Genomic DNA, 16,454 nt, shown 5'->3' with positions numbered 1-16,454 from the left:
TGAAGACAGGCTCATTAGAAGTAAATACAATGTACAAATGTGTTTTTTGGTAAAATGCTTAAAAATAAAAACCAATCAAAACTCCTGTTAACCACCATTAACAAAATTAATGTCCTCAGCACGTTTGTAGGAGGGAGTGCTCCTGGTCTGAGATTTTGGCTGCCCTCTTGTTCCAATCTCCTTGGGCTCAGAAGTCTGGGAGGTCTCCAGAAGAGCTCAAGTATGTTGCCAAATCCTGGCTTGTATCATGGGCCAACACCAGATTGTGTAATGTCAGTATTATACTTACAGATTTTGAACCTGTTGGATGTCACAGGACTGATAAGTGACCCAGGTCTGGGTTTGAGGCAGGATAATTAGGAGCCCTGTGACCAGCATTCTGAAGAAATCCAGATGGAAAGTGAGACAGGGAAGAGGTGTCCTTCCCTCGAGAGATGGGACCATGGGGCTCACCACCAGAGGCTTGTTTCATTTGAATCTTCTGGCAGTGGGACTGGTGGCAGAACGGAGCAAATGCTGTCCCTGCTGCCTTAGTTTCACAGACACGTGGTCCTGAGACATGCCAGAGATATCATTTTGTGGTGACTCAGGCCACATAAATGTTACATTCTAGAATTCTAGAAGGCTGAAAGTAAATTTCTAATCCAAGGAGTATGTTTAAAAAATTCAAAAGCACTTTGAAGAGCCACTACTTTTTGAATGGTTCCTCTTTTGCAAGCAAAACATCTATCTAAAAATATTTATGCATTGATTACAGAAAATTAATAGATATGATATAACTTGAATCAAGGCCCTTCACAGAAAACGCTGTTTATTGCCTCCTTTCATACAGAGGAAAGTTTCTAACAGTAATGTGTCTGCTAATCACAGCAATCTGTGGTGTGTAGCTTTCTTGACAACCTAGCATCCAAACAAAAAAAACCCACAAAAAACCCACAAAATTTCAATAAATGAAAATTAACATCTTAAGTCCCTCCTGGATATCAAAGGGAAAAGGTCTCAAGTCTAGGTCTAGGTGCTAAAGCAAGGATTGATATGTTTTCCAAGTAGGCAAGATAATTAAGATAATTTGCCAGTGAAATCTTTTGACATTCAACCCTGATATATGCTGCTGTAAAATAGGAAAGTAAATATAAGAGTCAGGAAACTTCAAGGCAGGTAAGGATGCCAACATCTTAACGAGCATGAATTAAATGAATGTATTAAACACAATCTTAGCACTTAAGTACATATGCTTAGATACACGTATCTTATTTGGGCAGGAAAATGCAGTTTGGAGAGACCAAGATTTTATATCTCAGTGACATTTGAAAAAAAACCTCACTGGTTGTTTCTATGATTTGAGGCATTTCCCCTTCTTATACAAAGTGTTGTCTTGAACTCATAAGCATATGAATCTCTTTGACTATACTCCTGTTTAATCTGCCTGTTCATAACTCAGCTTCTTATTCCATTATAATGCTTGAATGATTCACATGCAATGTTTCCAATCCACTTTTCCTATCTTGTGAAACTTTTTAACGAAATGTTAGCATTTGCAGGCACCAGATGTTTTGACATAAGGAGAAGCAATATGTAAATTTTAATCCATGGTAGGAACAATAGCCTGGAGGCACCTTCTTCTTATTACATGAATCATATACTTAACCACAATGTGGTGGATTATATCAAAATCATCACCACTCTGAATATAGAACACTTGTCTTGTGGTTGCCAATTAATGAAACTGGTTTATATTTAACTTGATGGGTACCAGTGATTCAACCAATAAGCCTTGGCATACTTCACTGCTGCAGTCTCCTTTATAATTAGACTTTTGATCTGATTATTATCAAAACTTCATACGTTTTCCTCTAATCTCCCATTGGCTGTCACCACAAATGATGCTGACATTAAATCTGTTTGTCTGTCAGTTGCAAACATCATTACTTTTAATCAAGCAGTGTATCACACGGGGCTTTTATAATCTCTGAAATAACTTCTGATTTTATTTTCTGATGCTGTTTATTTAATCATTAAGTGTCTGAGTCCTAAACAGGATAAGCACTGGCTTTCTACAAAACAAATTGGGGCCTTTCAGTCCCTTCACAAAGGAGCTGGGTACCTTTTATGGTCAAATCCTAAGTACACAATAAATATGGAAAAAAGCAAAGCTTCTTTCCATAGATAATCACTGAACTTTAAATAATATTTATAATAATATTCAATTTTAATACTGATAGGGGTGTCTTAATTATTTGACAAAATAAGGAGACTGAAGAAATCTTTAGTACAAAAAAATGTTTATCTGATGTACACAAAAAATGAGCACTGTTTTACATGAAATGATAAACTATTACAAAACTAGTTGAAATTCATATTACTACTCAAAAACTTTTACATCATTTCATGCACAGAAAGCACCAAATATATTCTAAAAAGGCAGCACTTTTAATATTAGGAATTCAAAATGAAATCCAAATCCTTAACTAACTTCCTTAAGTGAGTATCTTTTAGTGCCAAATGCTACCTAATTATCAGCTTTAAAAAATGTTTTACATCTTAAAATACAATATTCTGTTTATCTTAGATTGTCTGGGGAACATCTAGTACATTAAAAGGTTTTTGTAGAGCTTCCTTGTGATTTAACTGATATCATCATGCCTGCTAGCAATTTTGCAACATTCTGAAAACACTTTCCATAAATCAAAGGCTTAGCAGCAGGAATAAGCAGATGGCAGGAGACCATATTAAAGAATGTATCAATTATTTTTATTAATGGGATGCTACTGGATCATGATGTATCATAATGGAATAAATGTTTAGCTGTTGTGAAGTATTTTGTCTGTTAGGTATCTCAGATGTTCTTACTGGATGTGACTAGATTGCCTTTTGGTGGCATTTTTGAGGGTCTGGACAGTGAAGTTGCACAAGGGACATAGAAAATATGTTTTCATTTAAGTCCTTTAATTATATTGATACAATAAACATAAAATGCCAGCAAGTATAAAATGTAATTGTAAAAAGATTGCATATATAGTGCATAATAAAGTACAATCTGTCTGCATACAATGACTTAGAAAACAAGATACTATATGGTTAACAATGAAAAATAGCAATTATTATAAAAATATTCTACAGTCTCATAATAGCAATGTAAATGCCTTTACTTATCTAAGAGACTTAACATAATTTTAAATTACAATAATTTTACATCCTCCATTTGTATATACAGTTCTATTAAATTCAGAAAGCATTATAATATCAATGTTCTTATTAAGATTAAGCAACTGAATTATATTTACTTATTTTATTATATAAAGCAACTGTGTTTCTGTTTGTTAAAATTGTTTGCACTTACTGAACCTTTTCACACTATCCATGCTATGCACAATGAAACAATTTAGTTTTCTTTTTTTAGTATAGCATCTATATCCATGTCATGAATTAAACAGGATGTTAATATTTCAACTCCCTTTCCTTTTGGGTAATTATCAGTCTGCTGTTTTGTGGATGCTGTAGGAATATGTCCACCAGCTTTGAACAGCTGTTACTAAAAACAAGTAATAACTCCTCATTTAATACATCTTGACAGAAATAGCTAATTCTTCTACCCCCTGCCCTGCTTCAGGTCCAGATCTGTAAAACTTCAAATTCTTTTCTAGGCCCAGAGCCACGGGCATATTATGAACCTCTTTAATGAGATTTCACTAAACAGATCTCTGCTGGAAATAACTAAAAAGTGTATTTTTCTTGCACCACAACTCAGACCAATAAAACTTGCATGGACAGCAAAGAAATTCTGCCTGACAGAAAATGTCAGGATATGTCCCTGTAGTTATGAAATCCCTTTCCTCTGCAGAGCTGGTAGGACTGGCCTTGGCTCTGCCCTGGAAGTGCTCTCAGCTTCACAGCATTGTTTGCAAGTCTGTGGTGGGAGAGGGAGTGTTTACTCCAGAAATCCTGGGATGTGACTTCCAGCACAAGTATCTCCTAAATATCTTCAGTAGCATCTATTAATTCCCAGAATGTCCTAGTCTGGTTTTGCAGTCTGTACCACCATTTAAATTCAAGGGTGAGCCTGTAATCCAGATTATAATTATTAGTTGAAATACTAATTTTGATGACTTCCTAGGAGAAAAAAATGCAATGTTGGTGAAATACCATTGTCATAGTAAACACCGAGGAGGATTCATGTATTTATTGTTTTGGGCAAGGGAGTTGGGGGTTTTGAAGGAAGGAAGACAGCCTCAATATGTTTAATGATAGATGGAATACAGTGCCTTGCAAAAAGAGCGTTGACTATCTTAAGTTTCTCATACAAGGAGAGTAAGAAAAATTCTGGTGCCTTACACTGAAGCAATTGTCAGAAGAATGAAAATCAACTTTAAAAAATTTAATGGATGCACTATAATGTTTTTTTAGAACAGTGCTTATAAAAGTGATGAAATTCAGCATGTTATTTAAAGTCAGCATAGTTCAGAAGTATGGTCTAACTCACATGTAAAAGTTCAATGGGAAAATCATGTAATACATTCATATTTAATTTCTTTTTCTCCATTATGAGCAATCCACACTGGTGTATTTAAAACTAATGTAGTAGAAACTGCAGTACAAGGACAAATGGCATTTGATATTAACCAAATAACCCTTCTTTTCATCTTCTAAAATGGACAATACTAATAGTAGGCTAGACATAATATGGGCATAAAGGTTACTTTTAATTCATCATGTTTTGTATTCAGAAGTCAATATTAGAAATTGTCTTTGACAAAACTATGATAACATGGTTCCTCTTTTAATTAACTCAGTTAAAATGGTGGTCAGTCCTGTATCCAGTTATGTTTGGTTAATACTTGCTTTTCTGATATGCTATAAAAACAAAACAAAGTGCAAAAAAAACCAAACCAAAACAAACAAACAAAAAAAACACAACCAAAAAACCTCACCAAAATTAAAAAGCTAAACCAAACAAAACAAACTAATAACAAGACAACCAAAAACACCGAACCAAAAAAAAAGAAAATTACCAAAACACTGTCTGTTGTCTGGTTTTTTTATCCATGAAGTGTGAGTGTATCAAAGCCTCTTCTAATGGTCAGGTCTGTGCTTACAGGTCACCTTACATCCAAGTAGTTTGCACAAACTCATAGAAAACCTTGAGATTCCTAAAATTATAAATATTCTTGTGAAAATGGACACAACATCATCTTTCATAGCCATCTGAGTGTGATTTATTATCCAGCTGCTAATTTTCCCATTATGAAACTGCTGTGACACTGCCAGGGTTGGTCAGGCATGTGCTATGGCCTGGCAGGAACACCAACCTCACAATGACTGACAGGAGGGCCCAGGTACCACTAACAAAAATGCAATGGTAAGAAACAATTGCGCTGGTTTTGGATAGTATGTTTTTAAAAACTTTAAAATGTTCATGCAAAAAGTAATCCACTTTAATCTCTTCTTCCTATTTCTAAACCTGTGACACTTCTGAAGTGAGGCAGGCTCAGTGACAGCAAAATTAATACACACTTTTGAAACATATTTTGAAACATTACAGAACTCCTGTGGTGGTTTCAGCTGGAGTAGAGTTGATTTTCTTCACAGAGACTAGTGTGGGGCTGTATTTTGGATTTGTGCTGGACAGAGATATTTATGTTGCTGCTGAGCAGGGCTTACACAGCCAAGGCCTTTTCTGCTTTTCATACTGACACACTGGCAAGGGAGTTGGGGGATGCATGGGAGACTGGGAGGAGACACAGCCAGGACAGGTGACCCCAACTGACCAAGGGATTTTCCACACCATATCAAATCATGCTTAGTATATAATGTGGGAGAAGAAGGAGGAAGGGGTGGAGATTTTGGAGTGATGGCATTTGGCTTCCCAAGTCACCATTACATGTGATGGGGCTCTGCTCTCCTGGAGATGGTGGAACAGCTGCCTGCCCATAGGAAGCAGTGACTTAATTCCTTGTTTTGCTTCACTTGTGTGCATGGCTTTTGCTTTCCCTATTAAACTGTCTTTATCTTAACCCAAGAGCTTTCCAGATTTTACCCTTCCAAGTCTCTCCCCAGTCACTCTGGCCAGGCAGTGACTGAGTGGCTGTGTGAGGCTTTGTTGCCACCTGGGGTTAAACCATAACTACTCCCTAATGTGATCTTTTGGCTTTGATTGAGGAAGAGCTATGAAGAACCTATTCCAGTTTATTCCCCTATGTTTTAATATTACAATCAGAATGATTGCACTTAATGTTCTTTAGGAGTGTACGTCACTCTCCAGAATTTCACTATGTTTAGAAGGGAGTTTTCTGAATGCCCCCTCCTAGCAAGCTGGTTATGAGAGGTAGTGCATCACATCAGAGTTTCTGAATATTGCCTTCAGTTTGACAAGTCTTCCTTTCCAGCTTTTCTGCAGAGAATCCAAAGCCAAATAGGAAATTAAATTCTTGTTGTTTAGAGTGCATGCGATGGGAATCTGGTAATTTCCCTCTGCTTCCAAATGGATCAAAAGCACACGTACAGATAGAGTCCCTTTGGAAAAACCTCACTGTGCTGTCAAAGGACACTGAAAGTGTCATCCAGCAGCCCAGTATTGTATCTGAATTCCAATTTCTTCTATATAAAAAAGGACACAGTTTGAATATTCTTGGAATAAGTAGCTGACATAGCACTGTCACAAGTAGTGCTTGCTTTAAATTGTGCTAAGTGTAACGTGGAGTGTCTGTGCTGTCTTGTATATCCACACAGTCTTTCTGCTGCAATGCTGTGTCTTTTTCTGTCTGAGTTCATTTGAATCACTGTCATTATGTTAGTTCCCATTTTTCTTCTGTGTCATTAAAATAGATACTTAAAAGAGTGATCTTTTTCTACAAATGAAATAAAAAAAACCTAAAGGCATTCCATAGAAAGCTTAATGGATTTTCTCCTTTTAAAGAGAAGCCCACACAGTTGAAACTTCATACTTGTGTGAAAGCATTACCTTCTGATGTTTTTAGATTTTAAAACCTGTAACATCTCTACAGTTCTCAGCTTAAATAGTTTTCTGTTGCTTCACATTTTGTAGAATTTTTAGTTATAAAAAAATAAAGAAATTAGCAAATGACTAAATATCTTATTTGTAGCAGAGAAATGTGTAAGCAGATCGAAAAGAGTTTGAATACAGTTTTGCAACATGGGTATTCCTTTTGTGGTAACCATTTTCATAGTACTGATAAAAGTCATGAAGTGATAGTAAAAATATTCCCAGTGAATAGAGATTTTTGCAAATGTTGACTGTGAACAGAGGGTGAATTTGGGGCAGAGTGATAGGTGTTCATGACCATCTTATTTTCTTGTGAAGTAAGGGCTAATTGAAATCCTTGTCATGTAGTAATTGATTTTTACAGTGTCTCTTCTTATAGGCATTTAAAATAAGAGCAAACACCAGGCTTACATTTAACTAAGTCTTTTAACAAGTGTTTAGAGAAGAATGAGACCCTTTCTGCTTTTATAAATCATCTCCATCATCTGTGCTAAAGCTGCTTCTCCTGCTGCTCTCTTTTGATGCAGCTGGAGATGTGGAGGACAAGAGTGGGTCTGTTCCAAATGGTGACACTGTGTCGTCCAATAAAATTTCCTCCAGTCGTTGTTCTTCCTTTAAAGCTGCGCTGAAGGACAAATCCGTGAAGTGTGAAAGCGGGTCAGAAAAGGCTGTAGATCCATCACAGACATCAGAATTTTGTCCATGTACCAGAGGCATTTGTTGAGAGTAGTCCACAGAGTTCTCCTCTGGATAAGGCTGTTGCTTGATGACTTGTGCAGCTAAATCAACAGCACTGAGCGAAGACATGACTGGAAGGCCATGTGCACGTGCCTGGATCTCCAGTTCCTAACATTCCAAACAAAAATAATTAGACAACAATTTTAAAAGACAAAACAGTCTGCTCAGAACAGTTGCACAAAGTATACAAATCATGCATGAAAATTTATTATACCTGTTGCCCAGTTGCGAGATTAAATTTTAAAATATTAAATTTTTAATCTAAGAAAATTTGCCAAGTGTTTTTATACTCCTTTTTTTCATTAAGCAACTATTCTATGGGAACAGAAGAGGTAGGACAGCCTCTCTAAAACCATTGCATACTGAATCCAGTGAAGGTAGCAGAAAAATTTTGCAACTTGATAGCTCATTATAAAACTGTTATCCAGAGAAAAAGAAGATTCTTTACTTGATAATGCTTATAGTATACAGATATATAAGTAAATCAACATTTGTAAGATGATTGGTTTTATGTCTATCTACTTATCTACGCATCCCATTTCCATAGGTGTGTGTCTATATTAGAATCTTGCTTTTTAAGCCATGAAGGGCTATATTCCACCTCTTAGTGTCAAAAGCAGATATAACATAAGACAGTCTTGCCAGGCAGTGTAATGCATTAAATAGTTTGAAAGGGAAAATTAAAATATTGAAGGGAACTTTGTGACCAGTATTGATTTCTGGCTGCAGGAATATACTTATTTCCTTTTTCTTTGTCTTTTTTTCTAACACATGCATAATGAAACTGTTTGTACAAATACTTTACTACTTTTCCACCAGTTACTTTATGTAAAGTATAATTACCAAAGAAATTTCCTAGAAATCTAAAGAATACCCCCTCCCCAACATACACAGAAATAAAAAGGTGAAGTCAATTTATTTTTAATAAATGTAATTTGAAGAAAAATTATATACATTAACAAAATTTAATGGGGGATAAGTACTGAGAAAGCTTTGTAGTGCGTGCCAACGCTTATACAAACCTGAATTCGGAGCAGAAGTCTTCTGTTAGCATGCTCTAATTTCTTCTGCCTGTGTTCTAATTCTCTGGCTCTCTGTTGTTCTTTTTGTAGCCACTTGATGTACTCCACGGATGCTTTTAAAATAGTTCCTTTGTTCCAGCGCATATCACTGCAGAATGTAGAGATAACCTTTTCACAATTGTGCATGTCAGCAGAATTCATAAGAACTTACAAAATCTTTTACATTAATATGAAATAATGATTTACATGACTATTATTCACTCTTAGATATTATTGCTTCTGAATGGAAATTTTAATAGAATAGTTAAGAAGCCCTTATATAGTAAAATTAATCCCAGAATGAAAATAAGTGTCAAAAGAAAGTAATAAAGTGACTTTTTGTGGGAGAGCTAAATGCAATATCATGATTCTACCATTACAGTTTTTATATTTTTAGTGAAAATTGCTTTTATTATTAACTCTGAGATTAAAATCTATGTGCAGTATTTCTGCATTAATGAACTAGGAAATATACATTACTGAGGACTTAAGCCTAAATTTTTAAAGATCATTTTGAATATACTACTCCTTTTACCTGACTTACTAATGAGGTTGCTTTTATGCTTGTAGAGAACAAAATGATCTGTGCTGAATGCCACTCCTCACTGATGGCAGACTAAAAAATCACACTTTCATAACCATAATGACGAGGGAATGACAAAAATCATGTTCAAAAATCTTGAAACCATTTAAAAAACAAGTTACAATCTACAGCTACATGCAGACCCCTACTCAAAATAAAAGTTTTGCAAAAAAATTAGATTAAACCTGCACATCATTCAGGAAATCATGGTTTGAATTCCAGCTTACAAGCAGCCTCACTAGCAACGTAACACTTGTTCAAACTAAACCGTCCAAAGACTTTCATTTATCAAATTTTCATGCATTCCTTTAGTAAGATCTTGGAACAAGAATTAATTTTGCTAAAATAATTTAATTTCTGATAAATTTCAGCATTTTTTGATACAGGATGGGTTCACTGCATTAAATATACTGTTAAATGGGCTTTATCCAAACTATCTACTTCACTCCAAGTTGCTTAGGCTGAGCAGAAGGTTGATCAAGGTTCTGGTCCCAAACCAACACAAAGCTGTTGTGAGAACAAATAAGAATCTGATGTTGGAAGGGACAAGTGTTTTTTCAATACCTCTTCCAAAGACATATATTATTTACATGCTGTCATTTATGGAGAAAAAAAAATTATATGCCCAGCTATTATCACTTTCCCTTATTCATAGAATCATAGAATATGCTGAGTTGGAAAGCACCCATCAGGATTAGTGAGTACAACCCCTGGGCTTGCACAGGACACCCCAAGAGTCACACCACGTGCCTGAGAGCCCTGTCCAAACACTTCTTGAACTCTGCCAGGCATGGAGCTATAACCACTTCCCTGGAGAACCTGTTTCCAGTGCTCAGCTACCCACTGGATGAAAACCTTTTCCTGATATCCACCCTAAAACTCCCCTGACTCGGCCTCATGTCATTTCCTTGAGTCCTGTCAGTGGTCACGAGAGAGATCAGTGCCTGCCCCTCCACTTCCCCTCATGAGGCTAAGCACCTGCAGAGATTTCTGCAGTTATTTATCTTCTGAAGGTATAGTGCAAAAGCCAGGCAGGTACAGGATTTAGGGACCCAGACCACCCGCATTTTCCAGATGCTTTAATATGGACAAAACCTTATGGAGCTGATAACTTTAGGACATTAAGAAGAATACACCAAATTATTTGTGATAAAGCATCCGAGTGTTTAACCATGCCATAAAATTCAGGTAATTTGCTAGAGATTTGGGAGTAATATTGTTTTTGATCCAAGAGTGCTGAAATTCAAATGCCAGTTATTTCTGGACGGCACACAAACTGTGAGGCTCCTGAACAGAGGGACCTTGCCTCCTCTCAGTGCTGCAGGCCAGAAATGCACAGCTTTTGGAATTAAAGGTTGAGGAGGCCAGAAAGAAAATAATTGTTTTCTACAACCCTACTGTCTGCAAAGCCAAAACATAATTGGATATGTATTCTGATTTCAACATTGCCTGGTCAAAAAGCTAGAGCAGAGGTGGGACTGGGAGCCAAGAGCAGAATACATCTCTGCCATGATGGCTGAATCATCTCTTGGCAGTGCCTCTGCCTTCTCCTTCCTGTCCCTGTTCCTCTTCAGCAGGTGAGAGGACAGAATTTCTTGCCAGTATCCCGTAGGCTCCCTCCTAGGAGAGGACCTTCTCCTCTCAAATGGCTTACCTATGTTCAAACTGTAAAGGTTAAGGAAGCTTTTAGTGTGCATATTTTCTGGACAATCTTTGACTGCCACCACCATGTCACAGTTTCATTTTCTTCACACTCCTTTTGAAAGTTAGGTAAAAAAGTTAGGTACCTCAGTAGAGAGGTACCTAACTAAATTGCAGTGGAGTTTGAAAGGCAGAAAAGTGTCTGTCATCTGTGCCAGACCACTCATGAATAAAGAAGCTAAATAAAATAAATAAAGTTAGCAGGACAAGAACTTTTCAAACAGGGATTCTTCACTCCCATCTCAGATATGAGCTATATATGCTATATGGAGAAATACAATTTGCCCTAACAAGGAGGTTAGTCTCTAACAAGTGCTAAAAACAAACTAAGGCAGGTTTGAACTGGTGGTCCAAACCTAAAGTACTACGAAATTAGAAATAAACTCTTAGCTGGAAAAATGGAAATAATTGAGCAAATGTAACAGCAGCAGAAAAATTGGAATATATCACGTATTTAGAAAATACTTCATAGTGTTTTCACAAAAAAATTCATTAATTCAAAATCAGAAAAAAATATTTGTGGTTGATTTTTCTGGTTTACATATATCATATATCCATGACTGTATTTGGAATATTTTTTTACGAAATTCATTCGTGTTACACTTAATATCAACTTGTGATATGGATTACTTTTAGTTCATGTTTCCCTGATAGTTTCCTTGATTTCCCTAGTTTTGAAAAAATCTTCACTGAAAGACTAATGCCTGGATTCAAATTGCCAGAGAGAGGGACCTGGTCAGCTTTTGCATGAGATGCATATGGATAGATATCTCTTGTGGTAATATTTACAGATCTGAGAGGCAAAACTGTAATGGAGAGCTAGGGTAAAAATGCAGAGGATATTATTGTTATTTAAGAGACTGTTCTTTGCAGTCTGTGTACACATGTGCATGTATCTGTGCATGTGTGTGTACCTCACATGTGGTTCTACAACACTTCTCCTATGTACATACACTGGTTAAATGAAGAATATTCTTATTAAATAAAGAATATTGGAGTTGAACCTTCCAGTGTGTGAAGGCAAATAGCAAAGGAACAGCTGGTGACCTTAGAAGTCAACATGTGTTTCACTTCATGTCTCTCTTTACCAGGATCTAAGGAAAATCCTGAAGGTATCTGTGCTGATTCTGTATCACAGGCACTCTTCATTCATTGCAGCCCAGAGACAGCAATCACAGGACAGTGCTGCAGAGCAGCAGAGGCTCTATGCAGATGTGCAGGGCTGGAAGAGCAACAATGCAGCTGGTGAGGATGAAGGGAAATTTGGGCTGGAAAAGGTGAGATCCCTGCATACCAATAGCCTGAAATGCACCTAGCTCTACATACCAGGCAGGCAAGCAGATTCATCTATGATGGGAAGAAAAAACAACCCAGCACTTGAAAATGGATTAACTCAAAGCACAAGAAGTGCATCAGAGGAATTCAGAAATTCTCTGATCAGTTATTTGGCTTCTGTTATTTCTCTGAAAACAATGAATTCTAAATTGGGTGTAAATAAAACTACCTGAAAAGTTATAAAAATGTCACTAGGAAATCATAGTTTTTGCTTTTAGAGATTTGTAGATTGCACTTAGAGATAAAAACTGAAATGAAAAGCCCTACAAAGACATTTTTAGAACCTTTAAAATTTGAGGAATCACTAGCAGTTGTTACTAATTTAATTTGAAGTTTCTGTATGAAAACAGACAAAATACTTGTACTCTTAACTGCTTGGATTCTCAAAACTTAGCTATAGTCCTACTTATCTTCAGATATGGCAGAAATTCTTTTCTTCATTATGATCTTTCAGTTATATTAATTTTCTTTGTGTGGGTTTTTTTCTTTTTTTTTTTGTTGGTTTTTTGGCATTTGTTTTCTTAGTCATGATTTTATTAAATGCATGCATGACACCATCCTGTAAATACTGAAATACATGGGAAATTTTGCATTCAAGCCAAGTCATTTGAGAGCAGTAAGATGTTTTGCCAGTCTGGTCGTCAGAAATGGCTTCGGCGAAGGAGGATTGCTTATTTGTTCTTATGTGTCTGTGTGGTAGAGTAATTTGAAATTTCTAGCAATCCACAGACGTGTTAGTGAGTTTAATTAACAGAGGCAAATCAAAAATATTTGGACTTTTATGGAAAATTTAAAAAAAAGTAAAAAACACATTATGTTGTATTAGTCTCTGAATCCTGTCTCCTCTTAACTTTACCATCTGAATCTCTCTACATAACTCAAATGCCCAGAACAAAACATGTAACTCTCACCAAGTAGAGCTTCCTATATTGGAGAAAGGAAACATGGAAAAGAAACTGATCTGCAGCTCATTTTCATTAATTTAACTTTGCTGAAGTCAACAGAGCTTCACCAGTTTACAGAAGCTGAAGTCCTGTAGGAAGGATGGGAGCACCTGGTCATCTAAGATTAGAACTAATTAGTAAAAAAAAGCAGTTTTTGAGAGAGTGTGATAGTTACAGAGTTTGCCAGACACAGGCCAGTTACTAATAACAAATACATTTGCAAAGTTGAAACTGTGTTTGCAGAACATTTCTTTCCCTGTTTCTGAGAAATTAGCTTTAAAGAAATTTGCTCAAAGAAGTTCTTGAAAGGACTTTGCTCTTGTTTTGAGGACTTGCACAATTGCAAAGTGTTTTATTCTGAAAGAGGCAGCAAGTTTCCACTTTATAACAGCATGAGTGTACACAAGCTCTTCTTTTGCAAGAAATGTGTCTGTGCTGGCTGCTAGAGGGACTGTCCACAGACAGCACAGGGGTCAGGCACAGGTAGATGCAGAGAGAAGAAAGGAAAGAGTGAGAGCAACCCACTGCTTCTGCCCAGATCCTCAGCAGTTCTTGTAACATTCCAATTCTCTAACATTACTAGAGTTCTTTTTTCTCTTTTAGTTTTCTGGCAATTTAAGTCCAGCTACCATTAAACTGTTCTTGTATAGGCATTGCCAGACTCCATCACAATAAGGAATCCTGTTAACCACCTAAAAGGTGGATTCTGAAAGGTTGAACACAAATAGAAAGGCAGGTATAATTAAAGGAGCAGGTTATGAGTTTTTCAGCAAAATATGTCTGAGAATTTCTGGCATTTTTAAATTCTATTTTTGAATTTTGTTCTTTAAAACTGATTTGCATTTCTGAATCATGTAGCACTTGGATATCTAAGCATTGAAAGTTAAACAAAAGAGTCATAGTTCTTTGTAACTTACACTTATCTTAATTTTCTAATGCTGATGAAGTGAACTTAAAACACCCATTCATTTATGTAATGTAATCCACACTTTTCATCATTAAATTAAGAAAAAAAGAAAAAAAGTGAAAAGAATAGGGGTTTAATCCAGTCAAAAGAAAGTCCCTGCAGAAGCTCTGCAGGAGCCAAACAAGTTCACTACATAACCAACAAAACAAAAGTGAAATAAAAACCCCACACAGCACTTCTAAAAAATATAAATCACAAAAGGTTTCCAAATGGCATTAAAAAATGTCCTTTTCTGTTTCTGATTCTGAATGTAATCTTCTTGAAGCAAGCCATCTGGGACAGGCATGCTAACCACAATGGTTTAGTTATAGTAGTATTTGCTCTTCAACGCAGAGGCTGATTTTCTTCACTGTCGTTAGTCTAAGCATCAGTAAGCTTTCTCCCTTTACAACTAAGTTTCCACTTTAGGAAGAATCTTCTAAAAGCAATATAAGGCAAAAATGCTCTGTGTGATAAAATGTTACAGATAAAGTATTATAAGCCATGATAAACCTCTTTCTTTCAAAGAAGAGGGGGCAGACTGGGGGCACAGTAATGTGTTATGAAGTAAAAAGCAAGAACTGAAAGAGAAAATAAGGATGCTGAGTTATGATTTGGCAAAACAACACCATACCAAAAGGTAATAATAATATTGATCTACTCAGCCAACAAAACAACATGTTTAAATTAATATATTTCTGCCTAAAAATACAAATACGAAAAAAACCTACTAACATTTCTTTGAATTAATTTATCCTTGCACTAAGCTATAGCAAAATTGTGTTGCAAACTGTTTTTTCAAAAGCCCTGCAGGTTTTGATGCCTTTTTTTTTCTTAGCACGAACTCAAAAGCTTTTCAGTAGGCCTGCTTTCCAAAGGAGTGCTGATTATCAGCAGTCTTCGGAACGGGAGATTCTTAAGTTCACCTTGTGCTTTTGTAAACATAAACCACTCTGGGTCTGGTCACACTGCTGAACTCAGTCATTGGTTTGCAAACTAAAACAAGATAAGGCAATGATTTCAGAATCTATACCTGAAACTTTTTCATCAGGCAACAACACCAAAAACTGGGGGTGAAGTCCATCATCCACTTACTGGAGCAAAGCTGCAGGTCCAGGTAAATCATTTTAAGAATAGCTCAAATGATTACTCTAGGTTTTAATGTTTTGATTAAGTTCACAAAGTCAACCTGAATCCAGACCAAAACATGTAAGTGAAACACCTTTACAGGCAATCAAAAAGTGCAGCTGGAATTTGTACCCCATACCCATCTCTAATTGCAGTATAACCACTTTCTATTTTTTGCTTTATAGCTGCAAACCAACAGTGCCATCCACTGTTTTTCTGAAAAATCTTTCAATTACTTGCCCAAATGGTATTGAATACTGAAAGATGCACCAGAAAAATGAAAACACTTCTATCAGTTTCTGCTTGCAATGGATCACATGTGCAAAAGTTTATTTAGGTACTTAAAGTGCTTTTTACTTTAATTCAGCTTTAACACCTAATTTCTTATTAATAACAAAAAAATGCCCATTTATCCAATCTTTAGTGGATGCTACAGAAGGAGCTGAGTTTGTGAATTCTCTAAAATGGATGCAGCATGTTAACTTTCTCTCTGGTGGCTTCACTTCAAATAAAGCCAACCTTCTACTTGTGTAAGTCTCACACAATTTTGTATTGTTGCAGAAATCCTTAATGTAATCAAAAGTTTCTTAGTTCCAAGGTTAAAAAAGCTGAAATATCAATAGATGTTTTCATTTGAAGTATCATGCACATCTGTATTGACATGCAAATGATAAAGACAAAATCTGTATAATCAATTCTATGCAAGTTACAATCATGCTGCTGCATTGTCTTAAGTCTTCCCTGAGCAACAAGAAAAATCTAAGGCAAAAGTTCTGCATTAAAAATCACTCTGTATTGTCATTGTTAATCCTGCAATGGGCTTTTCTCCAAGACAGCTTTTTTCCTGTTGATGACAAATATAAGCTTTAAGGGAATGCACATATAGTTCAAGCAATATGCATTTTGTGTTTCTGTAAGTATATGCATTAGTATAAAATGATATCATTATAGCAATTATAGCAATTATTACTTTTATCCTTGCATTTTAGGACTGGTGCTTTCCCTGCACTGAGTTGAG

The 16,454-nt window shown here is 36.0% G+C and overlaps 1 protein-coding gene across 9 annotated transcripts in view; it reads right to left on the bottom strand.

Moving 5' to 3' along the window:
- Positions 1–2,934: 2,934 nt before the first annotated feature.
- TFEC (transcription factor EC) overlaps positions 2,935–16,454 on the bottom strand; it is a 130,969-nt gene continuing 117,449 nt past the window's right edge. For all 9 annotated transcript variants that reach the window (XM_038154411.1, XM_038154412.1, XM_038154414.1 and 6 more), the window contains 2 exons: positions 8,761–8,908; positions 2,935–7,846 (listed from right to left, as the gene is read on the bottom strand). In XM_038154411.1, coding sequence (XP_038010339.1) covers positions 7,466–7,846; positions 8,761–8,908 — 529 coding nt within the window. In that variant the 3' untranslated portion in view covers positions 2,935–7,465. The remainder of the gene's footprint in view (positions 7,847–8,760; positions 8,909–16,454) is intronic.

The sequence above is a fragment of the Motacilla alba genome, chromosome 1A (genome assembly GCF_015832195.1).
Source record: "Motacilla alba alba isolate MOTALB_02 chromosome 1A, Motacilla_alba_V1.0_pri, whole genome shotgun sequence".
NCBI lineage: Eukaryota > Metazoa > Chordata > Aves > Passeriformes > Motacillidae > Motacilla > Motacilla alba.
The sequence above is the reverse complement of the archived record's forward strand: the minus strand, read 5'-3'. Positions and strand labels throughout refer to the sequence as shown.